At 50.4% G+C, this 27,684-nt stretch overlaps 1 protein-coding gene across 14 annotated transcripts; it reads left to right on the top strand.

Moving 5' to 3' along the window:
* Positions 1–4: 4 nt before the first annotated feature.
* Positions 5–27,595, top strand: PGAP2 (post-GPI attachment to proteins 2). Of its 14 annotated transcripts, none has more exons than XM_055282787.2 (8): positions 5–232; positions 9,515–9,533; positions 12,519–12,693; positions 18,371–18,553; positions 25,166–25,418; positions 25,553–25,659; positions 26,303–26,411; positions 26,605–27,595. In XM_055282787.2, the coding sequence occupies exons 1-8, from the start codon at positions 91–93 to the stop codon at positions 26,733–26,735; spliced, it is 1,119 nt and encodes a 372-aa protein (XP_055138762.1). In that variant the 5' UTR covers positions 5–90; the 3' UTR covers positions 26,736–27,595. The 14 variants fall into 14 exon arrangements, 12 of the variants coding, with proteins under 12 accessions (XP_055138762.1, XP_055138766.1, XP_055138765.1 ...); XM_063641273.1 differs by having other exon boundaries at positions 76–229; positions 9,513–9,533; positions 25,553–25,743; XM_055282791.2 differs by lacking the exon at positions 18,371–18,553 and having other exon boundaries at positions 25,553–25,647.
* The last annotated feature ends 89 nt before the right edge of the window (positions 27,596–27,684 follow it).

The raw sequence follows: 27,684 nt of genomic DNA, 5'->3' as shown, positions 1-27,684 counted from the left end.
TGAGAGGGCCGTGGAGTCCCGCCCCTCGCCGCCGCGGTTGGCGGGAGCGTGTCGTGACGTCACACAGGGCCTCTCGAAGTGGGCTTGTGAATGGCTAGATTGGGAAGCACCGGCGGGGTGTCGGGAAGAGTGGTGACGCAACATAGAGACTCCGCCCCCTTCCTTGGAGCGCTGCGACTCGGGCTGAGGGAGCTCGGGCCAATCAGAGGGACGGCCCCAGAATGGCATGGTAACTATTCGACCCCTTCCTTGCCCCGGTCCGCGGGCGTTGCTGGGAAGGCTTCCTAGTCCCTCTGCCCCGCACTTCCTTCCCAGACCACGTGCGGAGCCTGAGGGCCCTTTTGGAAGGTCTGTCTGTCCAAGAGTTTGCCTGAGGCTGCTTCAGGGCCCTAAATCCTGACTCTATTCTCTCCTGACCCATGCTTGCCCCAGCACATTCTTTCCTTCCCTGAATTTCTAGGATAGACATTAGGAGCATTAGAGATGCCCTAAGGGACTGGCCCACCAAAGGGCCTGGTACAAATGAGGATTGTTGGAACGTCTTTCCCAGCTGCACGTGGAGAACCCCTACTTCTTTTTTTTTTCTCTTTCTTTTGAGATGCAGTCTCGCGTTGTCGCCTAGGCTGGAGTACAGCTGCGCGATCTCTGCTCACTGCAACCTCTGCCTCCCGGGTTCAAGCGATTCTCCTGCCTTAGCCTCCCAAGTAGCTGGGATTACAGGCGCCCGCCACCAGGCCCAGCTAATTTTTGTATTTATAGTAGAGACGGGGGTTTCACCGTGTTGGTCAGGCTGGTCTCGAACTCCTGACCTCAAGTGATCCACCCGCCTCGGCCTCCCAAAGTGCTGGGATTACAGACGTGAGCCACCTTGCCCATGAACTCTTACTTTTTTTTTTTTGAGATAGAGTCTTACTCTGTCCCCTCTTTCTCCCAGGCTGGAGTGCAGTGGCGCGATCTCGGCTCACTGCAATCTCCGCCTCCCAGGTACAAGAGATTCTCCTGTCGTAGCCTTCCGAGTAGCTGGGATTACAGGCACTCGCCGCCGCGCCCGGCTAATTTTGTATTTTTAGTAGAGACGGGGTTTCGCCATGTTGGCCAGGCTGGTCTCGAACTCCGGAACTCAGGTGATCCGCCCGCCTCGGCCTCCCACAGTGCTGGCCTTACAAGCGTGAGCCACCGCGCCCAGCCAACCCCCTACTTATTCTTAAAGGACGGGTATTTCAAATGTTCCCATCTTCTCAGTGATACATTTGCCAAGCTTTCCCAGCGAGTTGAGCTAATGCTTGGGCAGGCCTCTGTTAAAGCGTTGTCACTTTGTATCCTATTATATACCCTCGGTTTTCTGTGCCTTGGGCTCTTGGAAGTCCTCCTGGGGCCTAGCCCAGAGCGGAAGACTGATATTACAAGAGTGAAAGGTGGGACGGGCGCGGTGGCTCATGCCTGTAATCCCAGCACTTTGGGAGGCCGAGGCGGGCAGATCACGAGGTCAGGAGATCGAGACCGTCCTGGCTAATGCGGTGAAACCCTGTCTCTCCTAAAAATACAAAAAAATTGGCCGGGCGTGGTAGCAGGTGCCTGTAGTCTCAGCTACTCGGGAGGCTGAGCCAGGAGAATGGCGTGAACCCAGGAGGTGGAGCTTGCAGTGAGCCACGATCACGCCACTGCACTCCAGCCTGGGTGACAGAGCGAGACTTCGTCTCAAAAAAAAAAAAAAAAGAGTGAAAGGTGGGCATTTTCTAGAAACTAGACCCGTTTAATGACTGAGAGTCTCATAGCAGGAGCTGTGCTCAGAAAGCAAAGTGTATACTGGCCGGGCTGGTGGCTCACGCCTGTAATCCCAGCACTTTGGGAGGCCGAGGCGGGCAGATCATTTGAAGCCAGGAGTTCGAGACCAGCCTGGGCAACATGATGAAACCCTGTCTCTACTAAAAATACAAAAATTGATCAGGCATGGTGGTGGGTACCTATAATCCCAGCTGCTTCTTGGTTTGCTGAGGCACGAGAATTGCTTGAACCAGGGCGGCGGAGATTACAGTGAGCGGAGATCCTGCCACTGCGCTCCAGAGTGATCTCAAAAAAAATTTAAAAAAAACCTCCACCACCACCTCTTTGTGAGACATGAATGCAAAATTGAAATGGGCTTTAACTAAAATGTAAATGAGTTTAAAGCCATATGGGTTTTTGGTGATGGCAAGAGATTGGAGATAATTGATTTATTTGTTTGTTTAAAAAATGGGAAGCTAGGAGTGGTGGCTCATGCCTGTAATCCCAGCACTTGGGAGTTCAAGGTAGGAGGATCACTTGAACCCAGGAGTTCGAGACCAGCTCGGGCAACGTAGTGAGTCCCCACCTATACAAAAAATTAGCCCAGGCCAGGTGTGGTGGCAAGCGCCTGTAGTCCCAGCTACTTGGGAGGCTGAAGTAGGAGGATCGTTTGAGCCCAAGAGGTTAAAGTTGCAGTGAGCTGTGATTACAGTCACGCCACTCCCGCCTGGGCAACAGAGGGAGACTCCGACTGGGGGAAAAAAAAAGTGGTGGGTTGTAAAGATGGAATAAGATAGTGGATGGAAGAAACATGGTACATTGTAGGTGCTCAGTAGATACTTGAAGGAAGAAAATCAATATATGGTTGGCCAAATAGTAAAGTTACTTTAAACTTCTGACTGCAGCCATCTTCCCCCAACTCCTCCATCCAAAACACCCCTCCTTTACAACCACACTTCCTTGCCTTTGCTGGACTTTAGAAAGTCATTAACTCTCCCTAGATAGTTACAGTAGCTTCATAACTGCCCTCTAGAACATTTGATTTCTTGCCCTTTAATCTCCAAGCTCAATTTTTTTTTTTTTTTTCGAGACAGAGTCTCGCTGTCGCCCAGGCTGGAGTGCAATGGCGCAATCTCGGCTCACTGTAGGCTCCGCCCCTCGGGGTTCACGCCATTCTCCTGCCTCAGCCTCCCGAGTAGCTGGGACTACGGGCGCCCGCCACCTCGCCTGGCTAATTTTTTGTATTTTTAGTAGAGACGGGGTTTCACTGTGTTAGCCAGGATGGTCTTGATCTCCTGACCTCGTGATCCGCCTGCCTTGGCCTCCCAAAGTGCTGGGATTACAGGCGTGAGCCACTGCGCCCAGCCTCCAAGCCCAATTATTTTTAAGCTTCTCCTCTACTGACTTATTTTGGTGTCCCTAAGGCAGGGCACATAGTAGGTACACAGTAGATATTTGATGCACGAATGAGTGAATTATTTTCTTCAGTTGGGGATTAGTAGAAGTGTTGGACTTTGAGTCAGAGAACCCTGGTTTAAATCTGGATGCAGATTTAATTTAATTCAGTTTAAATTTATTTATTAATTTAATGTAATTCAGTTTAATTTAATTAGGAAATTTGGGCCAGGCAGGATGGTTCATACCTGTAATCCCAGCACTTTGGGAGCCCGAGGCGGGTGGATCACGAGGTCAGGAAATTGAGACCAGCCTGGCTAACACAGGGAAACCCCGTCTCTACTAAAAATACAAAAAAATTAGCTGGGCGTGGTGGCACGTGTCTGTAGTCCCAGCTACTTGGGAGACTGAGGCAGGAGAATTGCTTGAACCTGGGAGGTGGAGGTTACAGTGAGCTGAGATGAAGCCACTGCACTCCATTCTGGGCCACAGAGTGAGACGCTGTCTCAAAAAAAAAAAAAAAGAAAGAAATTTAGGCAAATTTCCTGCCGGACACGGTGGCTCACGCCTGTAATCCCAGCACTTTTGAAGGCTGAAGCAGGTGGATCAACTGAGGTCAGGAGTTCGAAACCAGCCTGGCCAACATGGTGAAACCCTGTCTCTACTAAATATACAAAAAATTAGCCGGGTGTGGTGGTGCATGCCTGTAATCCCAGCTACTTGGGAGGCTGAGGCAGGAGAATTGCTTGAACTGGGGAGGCAGAGGTTGCGGTGAGCTGAGATGGCGCCATTGCACTCCAGCATGGGCAACAAGAGTGAAAGTCTTTCTCCAAAAAAAAAGAAAGGAAAGAAAAAGAAATTTGGGCAAATTTCCTAATCCCTCTGAACCTCAATTTTCTTTTGTTTAAAATGGGCATAACAACCACATTTGCCTTACAGGGTCATAGTGAGAATTAAATGAGAGAATACATTTAAAGCACTTAGCATAGTACCTGGCACACATAAGGTCTCAATAAATGGTATTGTTTGCATTATTTAAAAATGTTTCCCGGCCAGGTGTGGTGGCTCAAGCCTGTAATCCCAGCAGTTTGGGAGGCCGAGGCAGGCAGATCACGAGGTCAGGAGATCAAGACCATCCTGGCTAACACAGTGAAACCCCGTCTCTACTAAAAATACAAAAAATTAGCCGGGTGCGGTGGCAGGCGCCTGTAGTCCCAGCTATTCAGGAGGCTGAGGCAGGATAATGGCGTGAACCTGGGAGGCGGAGCTTGCAGTGAGCCAAGATCGTGCCACTGCACTCCAGCCTGGGCAACAGAGTGAGACTCCATCTCAAAAAAAAAAAAAAAAGTTTCTGGGCACTGTGGCTCACTCCTGTAATCCCAGCACTTTGGGAGGCTGAGGCGGGCAGATCACCTGAGATCAGGAGTTCAAGACCAGCCTGGCCAACACAGCGAAACCTCATCTCTACTACAAATAAAAAAAATTAGCCAGGTGTAGTGGCACACACCTGTAATCCCAGCTACTCGGGAAGCTGAGGCAGGAGAATCACTTGAACCCGGGAGGTGGAGGTTGCAGTGAGCCAAGATTGCACCACCGTACTCTAGCCTCAGCCTGTGTGACAGAGGGAGATTCTGTCTCTAAATAAATAAATAAAAATGTTGAGTTCCCATTCTAAATATTCTAAGACATGGATTCTGACACTGAAAGAGGACTCAGAAATGTCTTTTTTTCTTTTATTTCTTTTTTTTTTTTTTGGTTATAAAATGGTTCTGAAAGAAATGTCTCGAATGAGTAAGCAAATGAGTACATTCAGTCCAAAGTACAAGTAGGTGGGCAGGAAAATAGTGCATACTTGCAGAAAGACTGGAGGAACACGTACTGGATGAGGAATACTCCAGGGAAGAATTTCCTGTGACTTTGGTGATTTCTAAAGATACGTTGTTGGGTACTTTGATAGGCAAGTGGCTCATGGCTCATCATTCCCAGGATTCCTGGCTGGGGAAGGACATCTTTGTGAAGCCAGGGGTTCCTTCCCACACTCCTACTCTGTCTAAATTCTGATAACACCTCTTTTAGGTATCATCATCTTCCTTCTTCCATTCTAAAGACGAGGAGTTTGATGCATGCTTACAAACCCTTTTGGAGCCAAGCCTTGTCCTGGACATCATGAGCCCAGAGATGTCCACAGCTCAACACTATTCTGGCCAAGGAAAGTCCAGCTTTGTCCTAGGAGCCCCAATCTCATACACATGGCTTGAGAACTCACTGTATGCAGCCATGAAAGATTGGTGGTTAGGGAGGAGACAGACCTGTGAGGACTGCAGAATTGTGGAAGGCTAAGACTTCCTTCCAGAGAAGCAGCAGAGTTGGAGTCAGAGCTAAGTTCAAGTTGTAGATCTGCTACTTTTTATATCTTGCCTAAGTTATTTAACTCTTCTCTGCCCCAATTCCTTGTCTATGACATGGGCACAATACTTTGTGTTTTTTTGTTGTTTTTTGAGATGGAGACTGGCTCTTTCGCCCAGGCTGGAGTGTAGGGGCGCCATCTCGGCTCACTGCAAGCTCTGCCTCCCGGGTTCATGCCATTCTCCTGCCTCAGCCTCCTGAATAGCTGGGACTACAGGAGCCTGCCACCGTGCCTGGCTTTTTTTTTTTTTTTTTTTTGTATTTTCTTTTCTTTTCTTTTTTTTTTTTGGAGATAGTCTCACTCTGTCACCCAGGCTGGAGTGCAGTGGAGTGATCCCAGCTCACTGCAACCTCTGCCTCCTGGATTCAAGTGATTCTCCTGCCTCAGCCTCCCGAGTAGCTGGTACTACAGGCATGCGCCACCATGCCCAGTTAATTTTGTATATTTAGTAGAGACAGGGTTTCACCATGTTAGCCAGGCTGATCTTGAACTCCCGACCTCAGGTGATCCCGTCCACCTCGGCCTCCCAAAGTGCTGGGATTACACTGCACCTGGCCCTGTATTTTTTTTTAGTGGAGATGGGGTTTCACCATGTTAGCCAGGATGGTCTCGATCTCCTGACCTCATGATCCAACTGCCTTGGCCTCCCAAAGTGCTGGGATTACAGGCGTGAGCCACCACGCCTGGCCACTTTTGTTTTGTTTTTTTGAGATGGAGTCTCACTCTGTCACCCAGGCTGGAGTGCAGTGGCGCAGTCTTGGCTCACTGCAACCTCCGCCTCCCAGGTTCAAGCAATTCTCGTTCCTCAGCCTCCCAAGTGGCTGGGATTACAGGCTTCTACCACTACAGCAGGCTAATTTTTATATTTTTAGTAGAGATGAGGTTTCACCATGTTGGCCAGGCTGGTCTCAAGCTCCTGACATTAAATGTTCCACCTGCCTTGGCCTCCCAAATTGTTGGGATTATGGGCCTGAGCCACTGTGCCCAGCCAATACTTTGGCTTTTAACCAGAACATTTAGTCTAATGCATTTAATGAATTTACTGCTATATATATATATATTTTTTTTTTTGAGACATAGTCTCACTGTGTCGCCCAGGCTGGAGTGCAGTGGCACGATCATGACTCACTGCAGCCTCTGCCTCCCAGGTTCAAGTGATTCTCGTGCCTCAGCCTTCCTAGTAGCTGGGACTTCAGGTGCGTTCCACCACGCCTGGCTAATTTTTGTATTTTTAGTAGAAAGAAGATTTTATCATGTTGGCCAGACTGGACTCAAACTCCAGACCTCAGGCAATCCGCCTGCCTCAGCCTCCCAAAGTGCTGGGATTACAGGCATGAGCCACCATGCCTGGCCCATTTTTCCCACTATACCGGTTTGAAAGTTAAATTCTCTTTTCCTATTAGTATTATTTTAGTGATCTCCCTAGAAATTACCACATGCATTCTTAACTTACCAAAATGTCATGCTAATAAATACCTTTATAGGAAGGATAGAGTTCCCTGAGATGGAGGCAGGAACAGAGAACATTCCAAGCTAGATGAACAGGGAAGCAAGCAGATGAACGGGAAGATTTAATTGCTATCTGAGTCAGAGTGAGGCTAGAGCAAGATGAGTGAGCTGGGGGTGGGTGGTTTAAAGCCATCCAGGAAGGATATCTTGGTCATGAAAAAGATATTTGAGAAGAACAAGAATAACTCCTCAACCCAGGAAGAACACTGATTTTCCTGAGGCTTCCCAGGAGGCAGTGGCAGAGCTTGGTCTAAAGCTGGATGTCTTTAGCAGTCTATGTCCCTGCCTCTATACCTACCCCAGCCATGCTCACTGTGTCCCCTTTCTAGCAATTCCTCAATCTCTGCTTACCTGTCTAAATACTGCCCATTCTTCAAAACCCAGTTCCATTAAATCAATCCAACAAATATTTTCTTTATTTTTATTTTTGTATTTTGTATTTTTATTTTTAATTTGTATTTATTTATTTTTTTGAGGTGGAGTCTCGCTCTGTCACCCAGGCTGGAGTGCAGTGGCACAATCTTGGCTCACTGCAACCTCCACCTCCTGGGTTCAAGTGATTCTCCTGCTTTAGCCTCCCAAGTAGCTGGGATTACAGGTGCCCGCCACCAGGCCTGGCTAATTTTTGTATTTTTAGTAGAGATGTGGTATTGTCATGTTGGCCAGGCTGGTCTCGAACTCCTGACCTCAGGTGATCTGCTCACCTCAGCCTTCCAAAGTGCTGGGATTACAGGTGTGAGCCACCGCACCCGGCCCAAGAATTCCTTTTATTTCTTTTATCTTCCCGCACATAAATCAAGGTAGGCGAGGTCTTTCAAACTGACAGTGAAATAAAGAGATTCAGAAAGGGTTGGTGACAGCCAAGGTCAGACAATACAGAAAAAGCTCAGGACGAGTTCACACTGTAGCTGACATGTCTAATCATAATGACCATCATGTATTGAGTACCTTCCACATGGCTGGCACACTGCTAAATTACCTCTAATACAACAACCCTATGATGTGGATATTCTTTTTTTTTTTTTTTTTTTTTTTTTTTTTTTTTTTTTTAGACAGGTTCTTGCTCTGTCACTCAGGCTGTTGTGGAGTGGTATGATCTCAGTTGACTGCAATCTCTGCCTCTAGGGTTCAAGCAATCCTCCCACCTCAGCCTCCCGAGTAACTGGGAGTACAAGTGTGTGCCACCACACCCAGCTAATTTTTTGGCAGAGATGGTGTCGCTATGTTGCCTAGGCTGGTCTTGAACTCCTGGGCTCAAGTGATCCTCCTGCCTTGGCCTCCCAAAGTGCTGGGATTACAAGCATAAGCCACCACACCCAGTGTGGATACTCCTAAATCCATTTTACAGCGTGGGCACGGTGGCTCATGACTGTAATCCCAGCACTTTAGGAGGCCAAGGAAGGAGGATCGCTTGAGCCTAGGAGTTCAAGACCAGCCTGGGCAAGACAATGAGACCTTTTTTTTTTTGAGACAGAGTCTTGCTCTGTCTTCAGGCTGGAGTGCAGTGGCGCAATCTCGGCCCACTGCAACTTCTGCCTCCCAGGTTCAGGCGATTCTCCTGCCTCAGCCTCCCAAGTAGCTGGAACTACAGGCACGTGCCATCACGCCCAGCTAATTTTTGTATTTTTAGTAGAGACGGGGTTTCGCCATGTTGGCCAGGCTGGTGTCGAACTCCTGACCTCAGGTGATCCGCCTGCCTCGGCCTCCTAAAGTGCTGGGATTACAGGCGTGAGCCACCGCGCCTGGCCCTCACAGGGCTTTTATGAGGATTAAATAAATGAGATAAAAAGTAAGAGTGCCTGGGGTATACTGGGTGCTCAGAATGTGTTATTGCTGTGAGGATTTAAGTGGAAAAGTGCGATGTTAGCTATGGCATGCTTAGAGGTCCTCCACCTGCTGCAGATGCTCTGTTACCCCCCAGTGTGCTTGCAGGAGGGATTCTTGGTCCCTTCACCCTCCTTCCCTGTTGGGGTAGGATGGTCTTTGCAAAGGGAACCAGGGGTCCCCCTCAAGTTCTTTTATGGGTCAGTCATGGTCAGGGTAGGGAGGGAACTCTGGCAGCTGGTTTTGGGGGATCAGTCCTCTCATTGTCGGGAGACCCAAGGCTGGTGGCTGGAAATCCTCCTTCTGCGCTATGTAGGACAGGGCGCCCTCTCCTGAACAAAGGCGGGAACAGCACTAGGCCAGAGTTTCTGGGATGTTCCTCACCGGGTCTCACTGCCTGCAAAGGTGCTCTTCCCATTGCTGAAATGTCCCCAACCGCCCTGACGAGCAAAGTTTGGGAGAGGGGCGCCAAGGCTGACAGGAAACTGGCTTAATGTTTCAGAAGGGCGAGGCTGGATAGTTCGGTTAGAATGGAGGTGCGAGGCAGGAGAGACGCGCCGATGAGAAAGAGAAATCCGGCCCCTGTTGAATTAATTTTGTGTTCTTTCAACAGGTGATGGAACGTAGCTGAGAGGTAAGGCGACAAGGTGGCTTATCCAACATGCTAAAACTCAGGTATCCAGAGCTCTTCCGGCTGCCCTCACGCAGCCGAAATTAGTGGGTGCAGACCCAGGCTGTAAAGCATGGTTTGAGGACACGCCAGATGGAGGAGGAGAGCCAGGGGTCGGGGTCTCCAGAAGCGGGGAGGAGCCAGCGGAGGATCTGGGCGCAGTTTCCTCTGTAAGTTCCGCCCCGAGAGCGCCGGCCCCGCCCCCGCCGTTCGCGCTCTGACCAGCCCGCAGAACCAGTCCCCGACCCCGGGCCACCCGGGCCCCCGGGTTCCGCCGGCAATCTCGCCACCACCGCGTGGGTGAGTATGGGCATGGGTGTGCTGGGCTGCCGGGCAGCCCCACTCAGGGCAGCTTGGCCGCGCGGTCCGGCCTCTGCAGGGCCGGGCCCCACGCTCTGGGAGTCCTGGTGCCTGCCGTCCTATCGCACACGCTCTTGTTTCCCAGGAACTGCTGCTGTCTGGACTTGCCGAGCTGGCACCCTTCTTCTCCCTCCCCAGCATGGGGCCGGGTGTGCAGGGGTTGAGCTCTCCCTTCTTTATTCCGCGGGGCCTCCTGGTCAGGAGTCCTAGGTGGGGAGGATGGGGCCCCGGCGTTGGAACCCCATAGACTAGTTTTGAATGGCAGCTCTGCCATTTATTAGCCTTGGCCTTGAGTAAGTGTTTTGAACCTCCCTGAGCCTCAGTTTCCTCATCTGTAAAATGGAAATATACAGGCTGTAGCACCTACCTCATAGAATTATGGTGAGATTAAAAGAGGCAATGTATATCAAGTACAGAGCAGGGGGCCTAGTATTCCGTAGGCACTCAGTAAATGTGGGTTCAGACTCGAGGCTGAGAAGATCTCTAGGGACTTTGGAGCTGAGGTAGCTCCAAAGAAAGCAATTTTCAGCTAAGTAGTACCTGTGAGGAATGTAGAACTGTCTGCAGGCTGAACAATTGCCCTTCAGCTCCACCCTGAGGTGTGGAGTATAATGACCAAGTTGGAAGGACCTTAGAGGTAATCTAAACCATGTGATTCCCATGTTGCAGAACTGTGGAAACAGATCTAGAGTGGTTAAGTTGCTTGCCAAAGGTCACACAGCTAAATGGGAGGCCAGGCATACCTCCAAGAATTGGAATGGACTATCCCTTGAACCTCCTCATCAACTCCTGATTTGAGTAGTGCCTCTTCATTCCCTGAAGATCTAGTCTTCAATTTGGGAATCCTAGTGGTTCCTCAGGGATCTAGAGCTGCAGGCTTCAGGGAGGGCTGTTGGGAGGGAAGACTAATGCTACTGCTACTGCAGAGTCTAGGTTTGGGTTGAGTGAGGAAGATTTTCCCCATCTAGGGCCCTAAGGGACTTAGAGTCCATTTAGGGATGATCCAGGGAATGTGCTTTTTTTCTGGGAGGGTCACCAGAGCCATTTCCAGCTCCCTGGGATCCCTGATGCTCCTAAAAGGAGGAGAAGAACTTGAGCAATTGGAGCAGCCTGCCTGATCAGGCCTGGCAGCTGGGGGAAAATGGGTGAGAATGTGGAGGCGTAGCCACCTGGCTTGTTCTGGAATGCCAGGATGCCAACCTAACTGAGATCAGGGTTCTTTTTGAGGGTGGGACTAAAGGAAGAGTCCTGTGGGTGGGGTCAGGAAGAGTTGGGACTTGATTTGACAAGGCCTTTGAGCCCAGAAGGGTATATTCTTTATGTGTCTGGAGCCAGCCCTAGCTTGGCAACAACAAGCCAACGTTCCAGGGATGCCTTTCCCTTCGGCTCAGCACAGGGCTTTGAGGAAGAGCTTTTCTCTCTCTCTGAGTGTCTTGGTTTCTCTATCTTTACAATGCGAATAGGGCTAACTGCCTCATCTATGTAGAATTTGGTTTTTCCTTTTTTTTCCTCCTGTGAACAGGTGCCTCTTCTGCCTCTCTCACTCCAGTCCTAACCTGACCTTTCTGTCTCAAGCTCAGACACAGAGAGGAAGGGGTCAAGGAAGGCCAGAGTTGCAGTGTGTAACTCTTTGTGGGTCCCACATGTATCTCTTTGTTATGTGATCATGAGCAGATTCCTGCCCCAACTTTCCCTTCTGTATACTGTGGGGAGCTGGGCTAGGATTGTTGGTATACACTTATTTGTTATAGTTCCTGACCGTAGCTACCCTTATCTAACGGGGAAATCACATTCCCCAGGAACCCTCATCTGTTCACAGGAGGGTGATGTGGACAGCCCCCTGGGCACTGGGAAGCCTCCAGAAGCTGACCAAGCAGCTCTCTCCAGCAAACAGCAAGCCCAGGCTAGCACCAGGCCTGATTCTGCAAAGCCTTTCACCCTCGGGGCACGTGAGGGAGCAGGCTGGGACAAGCAGGGGGATCAGGGTTCTGTCAGCTTCCATGGAATCCCTGCCACTGTGGTCTGCGGTGCAGGCACACAGAGCACACAGGGCACACAGAGCACACAGGGCACACAGAGCACACAGAGCCTGGGAAGAGACTGAAAGTGCAGGAGGGCCCTGGGCCAGTGGGGAAGCAATGAGAGCTGATGAGAGGCCTTGAAGCCTGGAGGCTGGGCCTGAGGCTCAAAGGCCTGGGGGAGGAGATGGGCCGTTCCATCCACTGGTAGGTTTTAGGGTTGGTTCTTGAAATAAGGAGAGACACTTAAAGCAGCTTCTCTAGTCCTAGGCCTGTCAAGTTAGGCAGATAGGAGTGAGGAGAAGCTCTCCCAATCCATTCAAGCTTTATCCTAGTACAGATTTGGTTCATTTTTGTCTTCCCTCTGAGATTGAGGTGGAATGTTGTCTTGGGATTCTGAGTCAGTCTTCCTCATCCAGGGCAGGAGCTATCCAAGTTTAGGTGACTTCCTCCTCAGACTCCCCACCCCATAGCACACAGCTAATTTTAGGACTGAGCACAAGGGCTGACTTCATCACTGAGTCCCAGCCTTGCTGCCTGGGGCCCTGACAGCATGCCACTCCATCCCCAGGTCTGACAAGATGTACCAGGTCCCACTGCCACTGGATCGGGATGGGACCCTGGTACGGCTCCGCTTCACCGTGGTGGCCCTGGTCACGGTCTGCTGTCCACTTGTCGCCTTCCTCTTCTGCATCCTCTGGTCCCTGCTCTTCCACTTCAAGGAGACAACGGCCACACACTGTGGGGTAGGGCATGGGGACACTGATACCTCATATTCAGGCCGATCTGGATCTTCTTTAGATCTTGAATATCTTTTAACAAGATTAGCCAGCTCTCCACTGGGGCCCATCAAACATACGGGGCTGCTGGGGGGATGCCTGCAAATTGAAATCTCAAGGGTTAGTCTCCCTCTGCCTTCTGTGAGGTTCTGGAGGCTGGAGTCACTGAAGTGTGATATAGAGTCAGTAAATGAATTACAAGTATAACAGAGTTTGACACATGTCCCACCCCATTTACTTTGATATCCTAGAGAAAGTAGTCTTACATCTTTCTTCCTGGCCCCACACCCCGTATCCCTGTCCAGAGGGCAGACCTTACTTCATAGAAGAGCAGATTCCGGAACCCCAGGGTTTTCTCGGAAGTGGAGAGAGAACAGGATTGGGCTAGAGGGTATTTTGGGCCTCTTAATGTAGCACTATGGGCTTTTTCCTGTCTCTGTAGGAATGTGATTCAGTATACGTGTGTGTGATTGTGAGGGTCATGACCCATATAATGGGTTTGAGTGGGTCGTGTGTGAGAGAGACTATATCTGTGCCTGTCTGTATGGAGATCTGATTATGTACCTGTGTATGTGTCCTGGGGTGAGTCCCATGGCCTCTAAAATTCCATAGATGTCTCTGTACCCTCTAGACAGGGATATGGGGTGCGGGGCCAGGAAGAAAGATGTAAGACCACTTTCTCTAGGATATCAAAGTAAGTGGGGTGGGACATGTGTCAAACTCTGTTATACCTGTAATTCATTTACTGACTCTATATTACCTGAGACAGAGACCCAGCCTCAGTTTCCTCATGTCTGAAGTAGAATTGATTAGCTGGGCATGGGGGTGTGCACCTGTAGTCCTAGCTCCTCAGGAGCCTGAGGTGGGAGGATTGCTTGAGCCTAGAAGTCTGAGGCTGGAGTGAGCTATGGTTGTCTCACTGTATTTCAGCGTGGTGACAGAGTGAGACCCCCATCTCTAAAAAATAAAACAGGGTTGATAATTCCTGTCCTGCTCCTTCCCAGGGCTAGTGTAGAGCTCTAGGTAGAAGAAGGATGGGAAGGTAGTTTAGGGAGGATGATGAAATGTGAGGAGCAGAAGGAGGAGGAGGAAGAGACTGTCAGGTTGGAAGGCAGGGCAGGAAATGAACTTAGCCTAGGGGCTCTAGGTGGAGAAGAGGCAGGTTCTGCACATGGACCGTTGGGGTCCCTCAGAGTTCTGAAGGCCCCAGCCAGCTGGATCCCCCCTTCATGTAAAGAGCATCTGCTTCAGAGAAATGGCTAGGATTAGCAGTGGCTTCTGGTTGCGAGTATGGGGTGGAGCCCCACCTCTTTTCTTCACGTGACTGGAGTTTCCCCTCCTGATTTGTCAGTGGGTTGACATGGGTGTTGAGGTATGGACACCCAATCTGATGAGACCTAGGGCTGGGAGCTATTAGAAAGAACTGGACGAAAAGGGCGAACAGGTGATCTGAAGGGAAGGATTACCCTTTCCTGACCTAGTGCTTATCTCAGATAATGCATCAGATGTTCCTTTTACACTAGCCACTCCTGATCATCCCGCAAAACCCTGCCCAGCTAGCTCTAAAATGTCTTCCCTATCCTCCTTGGGGCTAACTTAATCACTCCCACCTCTGGGTGCCCACGGTTCCCTGTGTTATCTATCACATCATATTTGTGTCTGTCTTCCCTACCAGATGGGGATCTCCTTGAGGGTAGGCACTGCATTTGAGTGAGAAAGTATTTGGGGTTTTTTTGTTTGTTTTAGAGGCAGGGTCTCATTCTGTCCCCCAGGCCAGAGTGCAGTGGCATGATCATAGCTCACTGCAGCCTCAAACTCCTGGGATCAAGCAGTCTTTCTAACCTCAGCCTCCTGAGTAGTTAGGACTACAGGTGTGAGCCACCACACTCAGCTTAATTAAAAAAAAATTGTGGAGATGAGGTCTCACCATGTTGCCTAGGCTGGAGTGCAGTGGCATGATCATAGCTCACTGCAGCCTCAACCACCAGGGCACAAGTAATCCTTCTGCCTCAGCCTCTTGAGTAGCTAGGACAATAGGTATGCACAACCATGCCCAGCTAATTTTTGTGTATGTGTGTGGAGACGGGGTCTCACACTGTTGCCCAGCTGGTCTTGAACTCCTGACCTCAAGCAATCCTCCCACCTCGGCTCCCAAAGCACTGGGAATATAGGCGTGAGCCACTGTGCCTGGCCAGAAGTGTTGGTTGAATAAATGATGAGGACTCCCTAGCCCAGTGCCCTGGGGAAAGGAAGGCATGGTATAAGTCAATCATAGTCCAAGCAAAATTATAATATTTGTATGGCATATGGAGTTAAACAGACTAGGCTGTTTGCTCTGCCCCTTGTGGCTGACCCCAAGGGCTAATGGCATCAATACCCTATTAGCTAGTTTATTGCATACCTTGCATACCTATTACCTGTTCTTGGCATACCAGTTAGGGAATTAAGACATAGATAATTGCTGGAGTACTTGGTCCCTCTGGAGCAGTACTAGGTCTGTGACCCTGGGGGTATGTTGTCCCTACTCCCTGAGACTGTGGTGTTGGTTCCACCTTGGAATTTTTATATTTGCTCTGAATTTCCCACTCAGAGTATCCCAGAAATGGCCAGCCCTAGGAATAAAAGAAGCAAGCTGGTCCATCATATCTGTAATTGATTACTTTGCCTCTGCTCACGTATCCCCAGTGATGGGGACCTTCCTTCCTCCCCAGGTAGCCTGTTCTGAGGAAGCTTAATAACTAATAATTAGCCTTTTTCTTTTATTTTCTTTATTTTTTATTGAGACAGAGTCTCACTCTGTTGCCCAGGCTTGAGTGCAGTGGCGTGATCTCAGCTCACTGTAACCTCCGCCTTTTGGGTTCAAGCAATTCTCCTGCCTCAGCCTCCTTAGTAGCTGGGGTTACAGGCACCCGCCACCACACCTGGCTAATTTTTGTATTTTTGGTATTGACAGGGTTTCGCCATGTTGGCCAGGCTGGTCTCGAACTCCTGACCTCAGGTGATCCACCTGACTTGGCCTCCTAAAGTGCTAGGATTAGAGGTGTGAGCCACCGTGCCCAGCCTCTTTTTTTTTTTTTTTTTTTTTTTTTTAATAGAGATAGGTTCTCACTATGTTGCCCAGGCTGGTCTTCAACTCCTGAGCTCAAGTGATCCTCCTGCCTCAGCCTTCCAGAGTGCTAGGATTACAGGCTTCAGCCACTGTGCCTAGCCCAAGCTTTTTCTTTCTTTTTTTTTTTTTTTTTTTTTTGAGGCAGGGTCTTGCTCTGTTGCCCAGGCTGGAGTGCAATGGGACAATCTCGGCTCACTGCAACCTCTGCCTCCTGGGTTCAAGCCATTCTTATGCCTCAGCCTCCCAAGTAGCTGAGATTACAGGCATGCACCACCGCGCCTGGCTCATTTTTTTGTATTTTTAGGAGAGATGGGGTTTCACTATGTTAGCCAGGCTGAAGCTTTTACTTATAGTGAGTATGTGCTTACTTTCCAGTGAGTCTCTGCCTTGGCCCTGGCTCTGCTTTGCCGTAGAACTATTCTCTCCTCGTGGCTTCAGGTCAGCCCTGTAGAGACAAGAAGACAGTAATGAGGGGCCTTGAGTCTATCTTCTTCTTTTTTTTTTTTTCTTGAGACGGAGTCTCACTGTGTCACCCAGGCTGGAGTGCAATGGCACAATCTCGGCTCACTGCAACCTCCGCCTCCCAGGTTCAAATGATTCTCCTGTCTCAGCCCCCCGAGTAGCTGGGATTACAGGCACACGCTACCATGCCTGGCTAACTTTTTGTATTTTAGTAGAGACGGGGTTTCACTGTGTTACCCAGGCTGATCTTGAACTCCTGAGCTCAGGCAATCCAGTTCCTTCAGGCAATCTTCCCAGGAAATGGTTTCCAGGCTCTTCCCTATCCTGAATGTACCGTTGAACTTGGCCCAGTTGGTCACTATTCTCTGCTGGGCCTTGGTTTGGGTATAGAACTCCAGGTGGCCTGGGCAGTACAGGCAAAAGCAGGACTATTCATTCTTATTCCTGGCTGTTAGACCTCTGTTGATGCAGCCTGAGTTGCTGTTAGCTGTTTCTGCACAGGTACAGGCTAAACATTGATATCTCATATTCAGGCTTGTCGAGATCTCTTTTGTATCCTGCTTCTATCATCATAGGATTTAGCCATTTCTCCAGTGAGGCCCAACAAGCCCTCTCAGTCCTGCTCTAACAAAAAAGGGCCAGATCCCTTTTTGCTTTCTCTCTTTCCCTTATTGGAAACCTGCCTATGACCCTGGACACAACTCTCAGAAAGGTCCCTGCCCTCATCACTGGCAAAGAAGCTACTGCCAGCTGACCTCAGCCGCTATCACTTCTTACCTTTGCAGAGTGTTCTAGGATTTATGACATATGCTTGTTGATCCTAGGAAGGATGTGTGCCTGGGCAGGTGTGGAGAATTGGGTACTGTGGGCGGGAGGGCAGGCCCTGAGGAGCAGGGGGTGGGACCTTCCAGTCTTAGAATAGTCCCAGTCTGGCTACAACCTTCAACCCAAGACCCGGATTCTTCAGCACCGAGTGTGAGTGTTGCTTCATGAGGCCCCCACCCCATTCCTGGGTCTCCTTAGTGGAGGGAAGTATGAGTCCCGAAGGGAGATTGGGTCCTAGGCCTTTTAATATCAAGCCATCTCTGTCTGCCTCAGCTTGATCCAGAGGGAAGCCCAGCTTGAGGGGTCAAGGTGTTTGGGCAGTAGGGTTGTGAGGGGGAGTTGTCTGCCAGGAGGGAGAAGGGATTGGAAGAAGCTCAGTTCCCTGGGTCTGGGTCTGACCTGGACAGAGGCCTCCTGGGTCTGGCCCAGGACGGCAGGCCCAAGCTCAGTGGAGAAGGTTTCCATGACCCTCAGATTCCCCCAAACCTTGGATTGGGTGACATTGCATCTCCTCAGAGAGGGAGGAGGTGTAGGTCTGTGCCTCCACAGGGACCTGGTATTTTAGGATCAGTGTACCGCTGGCCTGAGGCTTGGATCATTCAGAGCCTGGGGGTGGAATGGCTGGCAGCCTGTGGCCCCATTGAAATAGGCTCTGGGGCACTCCCTCTGTTCCTAGTTGAACTTGGGTAAGGAGCAGGAATGTGGTCAGACAGGGTCAGTGGGAGGGCTTTGGCCATTCTGAGCCAACGGTCCTTTGTTAGTTGGCCTGAAAGAAGCCTTGACTTAGAACCTGAAGCTGTCAGGTGGCAAGAGGCCTTAGTCCTGGTGTTTGATCCTGGCATAGTTCTGGGCCTCAGTCTCCCCTTCTGTGAAATGGGAATAATAACCTTTCTACCTCTGACCCTTCTCCTGAGTGGCTATGAGGGTTGTGAGAGTGAGGTGGGCCACCAGAGCTCCCTGTCCAAGCCACCGGGAGCCTCTCTTCTGTAGGCTATTCAAGAGGTAGACCCAGAGTATCACTGTGCCAAGGGGATTCCTAAGCTCTGACCCTGCCTGTCTCTGCTGCTCCTGTCCCATCTCCCTCTGATCCTTCTCCTCTGCACTGCCTTCCTTTTCCCCTTATGCCTTTTCTACACTTTCTGCTCTGGCGTTTCCTTATACTCTGAGGAGCCATCTCTGGAAAAGGCCCCACTTTCCCAGACCCAGGTGTCCTACCAGGCCCCAAGTTGTATTCCTCGTGCTGCTTAGGCCACGCCCTGCAGGATGTTCTCTGCGGCCTCCCAGCCTTTGGACCCCGATGGGACCTTGTTCCGGCTTCGCTTCACAGCCATGGTCTGGTGGGTCATCACTTTTCCTGTGTTCGGCTTCTTCTTCTGCATCATCTGGTCCCTGGTGTTCCACTTTGAGTACACGGTGGCCACTGACTGTGGGGTGAGTGCCAGCTCCCCAGCCCCTGGGTCAGGGCCAGGTCAGGAGGTGGCAGTTAGGGTAGAATTAGATAGTGGAGAGGAAGTGGAGGGTCAGAGAGAGGGAAAGAGACAAGGGGATGGGGGAAGGGTAGGTAAGTCAGAGTCAGAGATAATTCATGGGGGGAGACTCAGAGAGAATAGAATCACAGTCCTCCCTGAGTTGGAAGATGATGATAGAAATGCAAGGGAGATGACGGGCGCAGTGGCTCACACCTGTAACCTCAGCACCTTAGGAGGGCGAAGCCAGTGGATCACTCGAGTTCAGTTCGAGACCAGCCTGGGCAACGTGGTGAAACCCTGTCTGTACAAAAAATGCAAAAAAATTAGCTGGGTGCCCTGGCATGCCCCTGTAGTCCCGGCTACTTGGGAGGCTAAGGCAGGAGAATTGCTTGAGGCTGGGAGGTGGACATTTCAGTGAGCTGAGATCACACCATTACACTCCAGCCTGGGTGACAGGAGTAAAACCCTGTCTCAAAAATAGAACAACAACAACAAAAAAAAATAGCAGGCTGTACGCTGTGGCTCACGCCTGTAATCCCAGCACTTTGAGAGGCCGAGGTGGGAGAATCACCTGAGGTCAGGAGTTTGAGACCAGCCTGGCCAACATGGTGAAACCCTCTCTCTACTAAAAAATACAAAAAAATTAGCTGGGCATGTTGATGTGTGCCTGTAATCCCAGCTACTCAGGAGGCTTGAGGCAAGAGAATTGCTTGAACCCGGGAGGCGGAGGTTGCAGTCAGTCAAGATCATGCCAAAAAAAAAAAATAATAATAACAGTGCAAGGGAGTTGGGGGTTAGAGGGGGGTGATAGGGGAAGAGAAGGGATTGGAATGGGCAGGAGAGATCATGAGAGGAAGGAGACAGATTGGAAAGGAAGCCAGGACTGAGGAGGTAAAATGAGGCCAGAAGATGGGAGATGTAACAAGTGGCTTTGGCCCAGACTCGGGGACTGACCTTGGAGGATTCATCCTCAGCTCTGATCCGGGTCCTCAAGCTTTGTTTCTCCTACTGGCAGCTCCAGGCCCCACAACCTGTGTCCACTTAGGGATCTGCTAGCCAGAAACCTGGATGGACTTCTATCTCCCAGAATCAGTCCACTAGGCCTTTCCTGGGGGCCCACGGATAAAGGTTCTGTGCTAGGGGCATGGAATTAGATGTGGACTTGCCTTTAACATCTCATTGTTACAAGAGTCAGTCCTTAGACACAGACTGTCACAACACAGTGATCTGGAGTTCCTATTACGATAAAAAAGAGTACAGTGACTGTGGGGCTCAGAGGAGGCACTTCACCCAGCTTGGACATTGGGGATCACTTTCTTCTTGGAGGAGGGGACATTGTTGCTTTGTGGTAAAGAAGGCTCTTTGTGAATGCCAGGCCGACATCTTTTGATATTATCCAGAGGGCAATTTTTATCAAGAGCTTTGGAAAGATTTTAGGCAGGAAAGGGACATGATCAGATTGGTGCTTTACGTATTTATTTGTTTAGAGACAGGATCTCACTCTGTCTCCCAGGCTGGAGTACAGTGACCTGATCTTGGCTCATTGCAGCCTTGACCTCCTGGGCTCAGGTGATTCCTCACCTCAGCCTCAGCCTTGGGTAGCTGAGACTATAGGTGCATGCCACCATGCCTGGCTAATTTTTATATTTTTTGTAGAGATGGGGTTTTTCCATGTTGTGTAGGCTGGAGATTTGTGCTTTAGAAGACCATTCTAGCTTCTGAGTGGAGAACAGCTTTAAGGTCAGGGGCAAGAGTAGGGCATAAAGAGGCTAGTGCAGTAGCTCATGCTACTGGGGGAGCCAGAGCCAAGATGCGGACTGTGAGGGTGGAGAGGAGGGATGGAGTCTAGAGAGGTGTAGAAAGTGGTATTGACAGCAATTGGAGTTTTTGTGCAGTTGGCATGGGGCGGGGGACAGTAGAGTAGCTAGAGAAGGCATCTATAATGTGGGGGGACTTTTACCTGAGGCCAAAGGAATGAATCTTTTTTTTTTTTTTTTTTTTTTTTTTTTTTTTTTTTTTTTTTTGAGACGGAGTCTTGCTCTGTCACCCAGGCTGGAGTGCAGTGGCGCCATCTTGGCTCACTGCAAGCTCCGCCTCCCGGGTTCACGCCATTCTCCTGCCTCAGCCTCTCCGAGTAGCTGGGACTACAGGCGCCCGCCACCACGCCCGGCTAATTTTTTTGTATTTTTAGTAGAGACGGGGTTTCACCGTGGTCTCGATCTCCTGACCTCGTGATCCATCCGCCTCAGCCTCCCAAAGAGGAATGAATCTTACGGTGAAATCTGAGGTGCTGTGAAAGGGGATTTTGGGGAACCCTGCTTTATACCATACGAGTTTCTGATCTACTGTCCTATCAGAAAGGGCTTATCCTCCCGTCTCTCAGTACTCTTAGCTCTGAGCACATGGGGAAGTTTGGGGTGAGCTGCGTACCCAGTTTCTCATAGCTCCTGATGTTGCTTGTTGCTGGTGCAGTCGGTGAGTGGGGAACTTGTGTGCTGGGAATGGGGCTGGGGGTAGGAGTACATGTACCTGATTATGTGTATGTGTCTGTGTGTATGTGTGCGTGTGTGTGTACATGATGGAAGAGACAGTCACTGCTCTTAGAATCCCACCCCATCCCTAATCTGAGAGAAGCTCATGAAGACAGGACCAGCAGCCACAATGCCCTAACTCTCTCTTCTTCCTGAGGCTTTCCCCAAACTCTGTATCATTTCTCCCCAATACCCATTCCCAACAGTGGTCAGGGTTCAGGGCCCTTGAATCCTTTGGGCTCTCCCAGTCAAGCTTTAGATGGTGGTCCTGTTTTCCTTAAAGTAGCTGAGATTGGGGAGTAGTTTTCAGAATGAATATTCCAGGAAGCAGAGGCAACACTGACTAACTCAACTCAGAGTAACAGCAAGGCAGAAAAATCAAGTAAGGAGACTTGGAGGTTCCTGTGTCTCACCCATAAGCAGACCTTCCCATGCTCTGTGGCCATGTAGCTCACAGTGTTTTTGCATTCTTTACAGGAAATTTTGTCTTCTGAAAGCCATCACTTATTGTACTTACTGCATGCCAGATACTGCAGATGTTTTATACGTGTTATATTTAGAATTCATATGGCTGGGCATGTTGGCTCACGCCTGTAATCCCAGCACTTTGGCAGGTGAATCACTTAAGGTCAGGAGTTCAAGACCAGCCTGGCCAACATGGTGAAACCTCATCTAAAAATACAAAAATTAGAGGCCAGGCGCCTGTAATCCCAGCTACTCGGGAGGCTGAGGCAGGAGAATTGCTTGAACCTGGGAGGTGGAGTTTGCAATGAGTTGAGACCACACCATTGCACTCCAGCCTGGGCAACAAGAGTGAAACTCCATCTCAAAAAAAAAGAAAAATTAGCTGCGTGTGGTGGCACCTCTAGTCCCAGCTACTCAGCAGGCGGAAGCACGAGAATCACTTGAACCTGGGAGGCGGAGGTTGCAATGAGCCAAGATTACGCCACTGTACTCCAGCCTTGGTGACAGAGCGAGACCCTGTCTCAAAAAAATAAATAAAGAGAATTCATAAACACCCTGCAAGGTAGGTGGTGTCATACCCATTTTACCATTGAGGAAATTGGAGCTCAGAGAGGTGAAGTGACTTGCTCAAGATCACCCAGCTAATAAAGGCAGAGCTGGGATGCAGACTCAGCTTTGTGCAGTTCCTGAGCCTCTATGCTGCCCCTTTACATTACTCAGAGTGCATGTCTGAGCCTGGTCTCAAGCTATGGTATCTCAAGCTATGCCTCTGAGACCAGCATCTGCTCTCCCAGAGTTCTACATTTAGCTTCCTCTGACAGTGCAGAGGGGAATCCATCTCCTTTTTTGTGGTTGTGAAGCCCCATGGCTAGTCTTGCCTCAGGCCTACCTGTGGGCTGCCCTATGAGCCACCTGCAGCATTGCTCACCTTCTCAGCAGTCTGGCATCTCATTGAAAGAAAGGAATGATGGTCCTTCAGAACTCCACTTCCGAAGACTGTCCTTCCATAGTTAGAGCAAGTTCATTCCCTTGCTGGGTTGCTGGGCTCTGGCACTGCCCTGGCCCTCGTTGGAGGTCTGCAAAAGTGCACAGAAAGTGTGGGCAATGGACTGGCCATTTCCACAGTTTTGGAAACTTTTAAAAATCCATATTCTTGCTAGGGGTGGTGGCTCACGCCTGTAATCCCAGCACTTTGGGAGGCCGAGGCAGGCAGATCACCAGAGGTCAGGAGTTCCGAGATGAGCCTGCGTAACATGGTGAAACCCCATCTCTACTAAAAATACAAAATTAGCTGGGCGTGGCAGCAGGCGCCTGTAATCCCAGCTACTTGGGAGGCTGAGGCAGGAGAATTGCTTGACCGCAGGAGGCGGAGGTTGCAGTGAACCAAAATTGTGCCACTGCACTCCAACCTGAGCAACACAGCAAGACTCCATCTCAAAAAAAAAAAAAAAAAAAAATGCATATTCTGGCTTGGCGTGGTGGCTTATGCCTGTAATCCCAGCAGTTTGAGAGGCTGAGGGGGGTGGATTGTTTGAGTCTAGGAGTTCTAGCCCAGCCTGGGCAACATGGCAAAACCCTGTTGCTACTAAAAAAAAAAAAAAAAAAAAATCCAAAAAGTTAGCCAGGCATGGTGGTGGCTACTTGGGAGGCTAAGGTGGGAGAATCACCTGAGCCCAGAAAGTAGAGGCTGCAGTGAGCTGAGATTGTGCTATGGCACTCCAGCCTGGGCAACCAAAGTGAGACCCTGTCTCCAAAAACAAAAACAAAAACAAAACGGCCGGGCGTGGTGGCTCACGTCTGTAATCCCAGCACTTTGGGAGGCCAAGGTGGGCGGATCACGAGGTCAGGAGATCGAGACCATCCTGGCTAACATGGTGAAACCCTATCTCTACTAAAAATACAAAAAATTAGCCGGATGTGGTGATGGGCGCATGTAGTCCCAGCTACCCGGGAGGCTGAGGCAGGAGAATGGCATGAACCCTGGAGGCGGAGGTTGCAGTGAGCAGAGATTGCGCCACTGCACTCCAGCCTAGGCGACAGTGTGAGACTTCGTCTCAAAAAGAGAAAAAAAAAGCAAATTCTGGCCAAGCGAGGTGGCTCATGCCTGTAGTCCCAGCACTTTGGGAGGCCAAGGCAGATGGATAGCTTAAACCCAGGAGTTTGAGACCAGCATGGGACACATGATGAAACCCTGTCTCTACAAAAATTAGCCTGCTACTCAGGAGGCTGAAGTGAGAGGATCACCTGAGCCCAGGAGGTCAAGGCTGCAGTGAGTCATGATCATGCTACTGCACTCCAGCCTGGGCGACAGAGTGAGACCCTGTCTCAAAAAGGGGGAAAACGAAATTAAAAAATTAAAAAATGCAGATCCTCAGGTTCCAAGCCTTCTGCATTTTCAAACAATTCCCCCAGTGAGTTGTATGGGTAATTAAAGTTTGTGAAGCACTGTTTTAGGCCTTGGAGTCTAAGAGAGCCTCTTCCCATCTTTGGCTTTCCTGTCCCCATCTAAACCATTGTTCAGTCATCCCCCATCCTTTCACCTCTCAAACAAGCAAGACACCAGTCCCTGCAGCTGTGTATTATCTTTTTCCTCAGCTTTAAGGACTGAGGCTTCAATAGGAGTTCCAGGCATTAAGATGGATGGTGGAGATGCACAAGAACATGGTCATTTCCTCAGACTACCTCAGGTTAGGAGCACCCACTTTCTTTTTTCTTTTTTTTTTTGAGACAGAGTCTCACTCTGTTGCCTAGGCTGGAGTGCAGTGGCACAATCTCGGCTCATTGCAACCTCCACCTCCCAGGTTCACGCAATTCTTCTGATCAGCCTCCTGAGTAGCTGGGACTACAGGCGCTGGCCACCACACCTGGCTAATTTTTTTTTTTTTTTTTTTTTTTTTTTTTTTTTTTTTTTAGTAGGGACAGAGTTTCGCCATGTTGGCCAGGCTGGTCTTTAACTCCTGACCTCAGGTGATCCACCCACCTCGGCCTCTCAAAGTGCTGGGATTACAGGTGTGAGCCATCGTGCCCAGCCCACCCACTTTCTTAATCATGATCAGAGTAGGGGTGCCGTTCTACCACCTTGGCACACCTGCCTGGAGGAATGAGTGGCGCTGGGAGCAGACTGAGGAACATCTTAGCTGAGCAGTGAATCTAGCACTGTTCTAAGGAAGCTCAGATGGTCTGTGACTCATCCCTGTCCTCTGGACTGAATCTGAGGTCTTGGAACTCACCCAGAGTCTTAGTGAAGGCACAGCTCTGAGCTATGGGTGTAGAGCATCTGAACCCATCTACACACTGACCAAACACAGGCAGGTTCCAGTCTGCAGGGGAGATGGAGAAGGTCCCACCATTTTCCTGCACAAATCCCAGGATAGCTGGGGAATGAGAATCCAGCACTTTGGGCCTAGGACCTGGAAGGAGAGGTCTTTTGGGAGAGGTATGGGGACATCTGAAGGAGGACTTCTTGGAAGGGGGGGTGCTGGAGCAGAGGCAAGAGTGATTTTGTCAGATGGAGAGAAGGCTCTCCACATGGGCGGGGCTGGCAGAGGCAGATGCCCAGACAGGTCACAACTCTCTAGGTGCCCAATTATCTGCCCTCGGTGAGCTCAGCCATCGGCGGGGAGGTGCCCCAGCGCTATGTGTGGCGTTTCTGCATCGGCCTGCACTCGGCGCCTCGCTTCTTGGTGGCCTTCGCCTACTGGAACCACTACCTCAGCTGCACCTCCCCATGTTCCTGCTATCGCCCGCTCTGCCGCCTTAACTTCGGCCTCAATGTCGTGGAGAACCTCGCGTTGCTAGTGCTCACTTACGTCTCCTCCTCCGAGGACTTCAGTGGGTGCCCGGATGAGGGAGGAGTGGGGAAGGGTTCCCTGAGGGGACGGGCCTGCCCCTACCACATTCGGACCTTCCTACTTAGTGGTGTGGGCACTCTCTGCAATGTGGCTCCCAATCCTCTTTCCCTCCAGCCGTCCATGAAAATGCTTTCATTGTGTTCATTGCCTCATCCCTCGGGCACATGCTCCTCACCTGCATTCTCTGGCGGTTGACCAAGAAGCACACAGTAAGTCAGGAGGTACGGTCTATCCCTAGCGGGGGCTCCAAGGCAGCCCAGAAGAAAATCAAGGACATCTGTCCTCAGGATTCGGGTAATGGTGAGGTGGGAACTGAGTTCTAATGGGAACCCTGGCAGAGGGGTGCTGGGGTTGGTGCTGGGGGTTGGGAACAAACTGAGGGCGGTTGGTCAGAATCTAGGACTATAGCACTGTGTTTGGGTAGTGTGGGAGACTGGAGAATAGAAGAGACGGAGGCTGCAAATGGGGATAGAATGAAGAGTCGCATCTAGGCGGCAGTGAGTTAGGAACAGTGTCAGAGGACTGGTCTGTCATAATTCCAGCGCCCCACCCATGTACATGGGTTTCTTTTCCCCCACAGCATTTGGAGGTGGGGTTGGTGGGTGACTCCATGTAACTTTTCATACTCCATCCCCCTGAAGTGGAAGGGGCAGGAATACCACTGCTCCTCGGCCCATCACTCCCCCAGAGGCAGGGACGTGAACATGTTCGTCATTCTTGCTGCCCCTGCCTGTGCTCCCTTCCATGACCGCTAGTGGGAGCCAAGGCAGATAAGGCCCAGTCCTTAGGAGCTAGGGCTGAGAGGGGGAGCCCACGCTCTCATACCCAGCAAGCTGCAGAGTGATCAGACAGCCCATTCCCTAGGATCGCAAGTCCTACAGCTGGAAACAGCGGCTCTTCATCATCAACTTCATCTCCTTCTTCTCGGCGCTGGCTGTCTACTTTCGGCACAACATGTATTGTGAGGCTGGAGGTGAGGCCAGGATAGGATCCACAGGTCATGAGTGGCTACGGGGCAGCAGTGATGTTTTTGATAATGGGCAATGGTCTTGGGGACTGTCTGCCATTGTGTTCTCTGTGGCAGACTAATGGTGTGATTTATCAAGAGGCCCCTGAGGGGGTAGCTGGAAGTTCACCATGTCCTGTTCCTTGTGTCCTCACAACAGTGTACACCATCTTTGCCATCCTGGAGTACACTGTTGTCTTAACCAACATGGCGTTCCACATGACGGCCTGGTGGGACTTCGGGAACAAGGAGCTGCTCATAACCTCTCAGCCTGAGGAAAAGCGATTCTGAACCCTTCAGTCCTGCTTGGGAGGAGGCAGCCCACTGCCCAGAAACAAGATACCATTCTGGCCTTCCATACCCCACATCCTCTCTTGGCCTTACTGAAGATGGGGGAAGGGTAAGAAGGAAGGGCGTAGGCCAAGGCTCACCCCAGTGCTGCTGGCTTCTCCTCTCCACCCCTCATATGGGCGTGGGGTCCTCAAACAACATCTTTACCTGAGAGGCCCCAAGAAGCTGAGCTGGCAGAGAGCTCCACCATTTGGTGCTAAAAAAAACGTCCTGAGGTTCATGACCACCATCCAGTTTCTGGCATTTACATAGTCACCTTTCACTGAGGTCAGAAGTCCCTGAGCAGTGGCTGCTCCCTGACAACCACAGCCATTTCTCTGCACAGGGTAATTCATAGGACTAATGTATTTCATGATCTACTGTGCACATCCAGGCCTGTGGCCACAGTCCCCTGCTAAAGCTGCTCAGGTGTTCTAGTCCTGACTTCATCTTTTTGATTTGGTGTGTGCCCTAGGGTATGTACCCTTCCCTGAGCCTCAGTGTGTCCATGTGTCTGATGGAGGATGGGTGGACTGTATGATTTCCAAGGGCTCTACCAGTCAGTGGTTCTGATGTCTTCGGGTGGAGGTGGTGTTCTATACCTAAAGGATGACCTGCTCCAGAAACAGCACCAGCACAGGATGTATTTTCTTCTGAAAGTTCTGACCCCTCCCCTCCTTTGCAAAGGTATGGGATAGAGGGGTCAGATGCAGATCTCTACTGTAAAATGGGCTCCCTGGTATCTCCTGTTTTCCCTACTGCTCCAAACCCTAAATTTTGCTTGTACATTTTAAAGGAAAATAAATTTTTTTTTGGGCCAACAGTTGCCTAGGCTTGCTAGTCTTGGGGCTCATCTTGATAGGAACTGGGAGAGAAACAGGCTTAAGAATGGGGAGGGAGTTAAGTCCAC

The sequence above is a fragment of the Symphalangus syndactylus genome, chromosome 6 (genome assembly GCF_028878055.3).
Source record: "Symphalangus syndactylus isolate Jambi chromosome 6, NHGRI_mSymSyn1-v2.1_pri, whole genome shotgun sequence".
NCBI lineage: Eukaryota > Metazoa > Chordata > Mammalia > Primates > Hylobatidae > Symphalangus > Symphalangus syndactylus.
The sequence above is the reverse complement of the archived record's forward strand: the minus strand, read 5'-3'. Positions and strand labels throughout refer to the sequence as shown.